Source organism: Scomber scombrus, chromosome 17 (assembly GCF_963691925.1).
Source record: "Scomber scombrus chromosome 17, fScoSco1.1, whole genome shotgun sequence".
NCBI lineage: Eukaryota > Metazoa > Chordata > Actinopteri > Scombriformes > Scombridae > Scomber > Scomber scombrus.
Genome location: NC_084986.1, coordinates 23516053 through 23521825, shown reverse-complemented (window position 1 = coordinate 23521825; position 5773 = coordinate 23516053). Strand labels below are relative to the sequence as shown.

Here is a 5773-nt window from a genome sequence, read left to right as displayed (position 1 = left end):
TATTACAGGCTGTTCTCAGAATACGTGTACAGATAAAGAAGACAACCACAATAATGTACACTAGATTTCATTACATTTTGATATGGGGTGCATCACTTCAGTTCTTTGCTTGATGTATGATTTGGTTACGCTTAAGATGCTCAATGAAATTTCTCAACTCCTTTTATTCCTAAAAAAGACTGGATCTCGATGGAGCTGCTACAGGTCAGGTAGATTAATTTGCTTCATGGTGGCGCACAACTTTATATTTCAGCCGCTGAGTTGTTACAAAGAATAAAATCCTGAATCCATACATGTAGCACATTGGTTCCCAAACTTGTTTAAACCACAGCAACTGATTAATAATGTGTGGATAATAAGGCAGCACACCAATGGTTGAGCATGTTTTAGCCTGTTCACTACAAAGTGTTTACTTTTGTTTGGCACCTACATCCAGCTCCTGAGGTATCTCCATGTACACTCAGTCCAACTAGCTATAATCTTTACAGCATCTTGTCATTATATGACTCAATTTGTGCCCATTTTTCTCTTTACACTAAAGGGACTATATGGAAAATGCTTATTGTTTGTAGGATCAAGTTTTCAGGTAATATAGCTTCATGGTACAATGCTGTTTCTGATCAAACTGCTGTCAAACATTTCACAGGCATTATATACACCAACAAAGATGTCTTATAACTAGGCAGCAACCTGACTATATTAATGTCATGGGTTGCCAAACTCAATTAAATTTTATTTTACTGAAATTAATGATTTACAAAAATGTAATTGATATATGCAATTTGTCTGAGATGGACCACTCCTTTTGTTGGAGGCAACTCACTGACATAATAATAATTTAAATAACTATTTTCTGAGCTTCTGAGATCTTACCTGTTTGATTAACAAAAAAAGTGAGAAAGAGAGGAATTAAAGCATTCCAGTGGTAGAAGGAAAATATTGATGGAAAATCTAAAGACTCAAATTCAAATTTTTTGAATGTGTAATGAAGGTTTGCAGCTATAGAAATATATGGGTGATTGACGTTTGCACAGGAATTTATATATTTAACAGTGAGGTTTCACAAAGTCTGAGAGGCAGACACACTAGTTTCCAACCAGTGTATGCAACACTGAAGGTCCTGATTTAAGATGGTACAAGCTCTCCCCAAGCCCCCAGTAACAGCAACAGCCCCTAAAGCCAATTTGACATAGTGACCAAACTGTGTAATTACAACTTCCATGTCTGTCACGTAGCACACACTGGCCAAAAAAAGGCCATATTCAGACCAAATCAGGCGGTACAGGGCAGCACTGTGGGGTTTAGTGGAGGTATGAGGTCATGTCTGTGCTGTAGAACATAACCTCTGTGAAACATCAGAAAATAATGTTTTATGAAAACATTTTATTGATCTGATTCACAGATGTCCTCCACTCATCCTAGTAATGTCTTTATCTTCCCTTATGGCAGGGTTTTATGGCTTAAATCAATCTGATTGTAGACTGTGATTGACCTCCACAGCGTGATGTCAGGTTGCGCTTCTCTAAAAGTTAACCCTGACTCAACTATCTCACTGCAGCCAAAAGCCACACAACCTAATATGATTTGGTAATAACACGGCCAAAGACTCATTCCCATATATTATTTTCAGATTTTCAGAATTTGATCCATTTTGGCCAACAATATAGAGTAGTGCAGTTTTGAGAGTGTTTTTTTTTTTTTTTTGGCTGAGCAATTTTCATAGGAATGAACGAGGCCTCACCTATGTCACTATCTTTATTTCTCTTTGTACATCCATGGCTCTCCTGTGATCCATTTGGGTTTAATTGCACTTGAGGATTCTGTATATAATAATGGTAAACATTTAATGTGTTAGCTTGCAGTTATTGTAAGGCAACACAATTTATTCATATTTTCAATTTCAGAGAGGCTGCTTTATGTACCCAGAATAGCACAGTAGTGTAGTTTTAGTGTGTTCACGTATGGCTGCTATTTCAAACAGCAAAATGCCAAAGTAGCAGCATAATCACTGACAAAGAATGTGAAAATTTGAGTTGAGATAACTTTGTCACACTTTGGCCTCATCCCCTTTTTTTCTTTGAATGTAAGATGTCTTAATCTATACGCTGTATAAGTGTATAAATATGTTTTGACGTATATACTGTATAGCTTACAAAAGTCATCTTTCATTGTCATTTTAAAAATCCTTACAGTTGCAATAAACTAAAAGGCTTCCTCATTTTTTTTGCATTTCACTTATGTGGGAAATTTCATGATGAGTGGATGTGTGAGGAAGTGTAAAGCAGTTGTTTAGTAGGATGTAATGCCTGAACAACATTTTCCATATCCGACATGGAAATGAAACCTGCAATGTAATTATAACAGTTCTGCTTCCTCATACACGATGCTTGTTTTTTATACATTGTGTACAAAAAAAAGTTAAAAGTGGAATATATTATTGCGCTGATACGATACCACATCATCTGATACATTTATTACATTTCACAGAACCACAATTTAAACTCATTGCATTTACAGTAAGAATCAGCAGCTGGAGGAGCCTCTAGCTCTGAGGGTAAAGGACAGCAGTGACATTTGTCAGTTGAACATGTGCAAAAAATAAGCTGTAATTTAAAAAAGTTAAACAAGACAAAATGATAATATCACAAAATGAAAATAATATCCATCATTACCATCTTGCTGGATACAAACTTCTGACTGACCAGATGCTGATATGCTTTATATCTAATGACAGCAAATAGGTGATTTCTAATGAAAAACACACTATTGAAAACATTTTAATCTTTGTTTGGTTGCTCTTGACCATATTGATACACAAGCACAACCTATTGCTTATGAAAAACACAGAGCCTACAATCATGAGTATACCAAAAAAAAAGAAAAAAAAAAAGGGAAAGCAGACTCAGAACACTACTGTGTAGAAGTCCATATTCAGTAGTTCTTAGATCAGAATGTCTTTTTTACATCGACCACTTGTGTGCAGTTTGGCAGATAGCGTTGCTTACCACATATCTGATTCATATAAAGTAAAAAGTAAATAATAGGTTGTCCTCTGGTTATTTAAATCTGGATGTGACTTTTTATGTCAAACAACATTGATTAAACCAACATTTGAGGGTCCCTTGTAGGTTCAGGATCCATCTCAGCTGAAAACCTCAGTCAAGTCAAATCTAGTCCTTCAACAAAGTGTAACTCTCTCACTCGAATATTGGCCTGGTTTTTTTAAGGAGTGCATTTCTCGTAGGGGGAATGGGTCACTGTTCCTCCTTTTCCTCTCCTGAATCTTTGAGATCATCAGGTGGAACATCTCCACGATGTTGAGGAGCACAGAGAGGACGGCCACGACCAACATGAAGATAATAAAAATGTTTTTTTCTGTGGGACGACTTATGAAGCAGTCTACTGGTGTGGGACAGGGGTATTCTGAATATGTAATCTTCATAGGCATAAAAATGAAGCCATAGAGGTAGTATTGGCCTACAATGAATGCCACTTCAAGCATGATTTTAAACACCAACTGCATCATATAGCTGCACAGCAGGACACCTTTGAGCTGCACTTTGCCACATTCATTGGAATATTTTGGAGCTTTAATCATCCCATTCTTATCAAGTTTCTGTTCCTGGCGTCTTCTCAGCTTGTTCTCTCTGCGAATCACCAACAGGACATGCCCCAGATAGATGAGTGTTGGTGTTGAGACAATGAGGATCTGGAGGACCCAGAAGCGTGTGTGAGACATTGGGAAGGATCGATCGTAGCAGGCGTTCCTGCAACCGGGGCTGTGGACGTTACAGTACATGTTTGCTTGTTCATCTCCCCATATTTTATCTACTCCAGCAGCCAGAATGAAGATCCTGAAGAGGAAAAGAACACTCATCCACACCTTCCCCACTACAGTGGAGTGTGACTGCACCTTGTCCAACAAACCAGACAGGATAGACCACTCCCCCATGATGAACCAGGCTCCAACAGCACTGCAAGAGAGAATATATGTCTGTCAAGAACAAGAACAACTACACTCACCAGCCACTTTATTAGGTATGATTAGGTAGGTGCTTTATGTAACTTAAAGTTTTAAATTCACAATTGTTGTAGCAATTCAGGAGGAGGCAAAAATAAATAAACAACTCATAATATAGTCAAATTAACCATATAGATGACATCAGTCTGGTTAATTTGACCATAGAGATCAAATTAACCAAAGTCAAAAAGCAAAAGTCACTATGACTTTTGGAAAGGTCACATGGGTTGTTTGCAAAACACTGGCCTATTACCTGTTTTAATATAGTGGTTGTGAGGACCTGTTGCTTTAGTTTGACTTTTAGAATGAATTCCATTATGAAACTTAATGTAAATAAAACTGACGCTCCAGAGCTCCAGTAATATACTCATCCGTGTTAAGCCTTACAAAGCAGCAATGAATGAAAAGTAGGTGTCTCGGATTTTTTGCAAGAGAGCCAAAATAAGTTCTATTACAGAATTTCAGCTCGTTAGATAGAAACAAATCCACTTATTTAAAAAAAAAAAATAGTCAACCACACATTCTGATTGTTGCTAAGCAGCCGGACATCCTAATGAATACACCAGTATTTTGAGGTTAATAGCAAAGAAAGATTATTTTTTGAATTTTTCATTACCAGCTGACACCAATCACAGTATTATTGAATTGTAGCTGCCATATATTTGTGTCATCTCAAGAAGCTTTACATCTCTAGTTAAAAACATTTTACAGGTGGGTTACTAATATTTTATGACAATACATACTAGACTGTTCACTCACCAAACTCCTGTTACCGAAGGATGTAAAACATAATCAAACAAAACAATTCTGTCATGGTTTTCACATTTAAATGATTAATAATTGATATTACATTTGCACAATAACTCCACACACAGTAGTAAGCGTTCCTACCTAAGTATGCGCCCTGCCTTCTTCAGTCAGTCCTTTGTGCTATGACTTCAAGTCTCTCACTTCCCTCTTATAAATTAGGCAGACATTGCAGAATCATCACTTTCCGCCCATGACTCCCCCCCACACCCCCTAACAACGTGCCTGTCTGTCACTAAAGCGTTGTGTTGAAATGGCTTGATGATAAGCATGACAACTCAGTTAACGATTGCTGACATCAGATCAGCTGTTTTGAAATAATATCTGCTAAGCTACCTTTGACCAACATGCTGAACTTCTGGCCGCTCTATGAACCAGCGAAGGGGCAGAAGCAAATTGCCTCTGGTTGGATTAATTAGCTTGTTTGTATTGTATTGTATACAGTATCAGCTGATGTAATAGGTGCTGCTTTACCTGATCTTGAGGTCCTGATTTTGCCCATGGGCTATGACTGTAGCTGAACTATGGCAAGCAACAGGCATGGTCACATCGGAAATATTCAGATACTATTATGCTCTGAGATGAGAAAATGAGAAAACATCAGAAATAAGTTTTTTAAGTTGCCTACAGATCAGTCCTTTATGCAACATGTGATTGGCCCACTGACACAGCAGCTACAACCCGTCTGTGGTGGTGAATTCGTGGTGAATTTGAGTTAGCGCGCTTAGCAGTTCAGCAGCCAAGATGCCACCTAAACGCGTGTGCAAATTTTCATGACTTTCGAGCATGTTTAGACACATCACATTTAAAGGAAAATCCATGACACTGTCAGAGCCTCTCCTACTGTTGTCTGCCCCTTGCTTCCTTAAACCAAAAGAAATAGGCCATATAATTGATGATGTCCGACCTGAAGTTGGGTGTATCTGAAATGTCACAATGTATAAA

General features: G+C 37.7%; 1 protein-coding gene across 1 annotated transcript; it reads right to left on the bottom strand.

The window, feature by feature from the left end:
- Positions 1–2493: 2493 nt before the first annotated feature.
- Positions 2494–5018, bottom strand: LOC133997660 (gap junction Cx32.2 protein-like). Its single transcript, XM_062437340.1, has 2 exons — positions 4913–5018; positions 2494–3974 (listed from the first exon to the last, which is right to left on the bottom strand). The coding sequence occupies exon 2, from the start codon at positions 3950–3952 to the stop codon at positions 3179–3181; it is 774 nt and encodes a 257-aa protein (XP_062293324.1). The 5' UTR covers positions 3953–3974; positions 4913–5018; the 3' UTR covers positions 2494–3178.
- Between the last annotated feature and the right edge of the window lie 755 nt (positions 5019–5773).

What these genes read in the sequence shown, in the direction of transcription:
- LOC133997660 (XM_062437340.1), bottom strand. Translation starts at nt 3,952, where the DNA reads ATGGGGGAGTGGTCTATCCTGTCTGGTTTGTTGGACAAGGTGCAGTCA.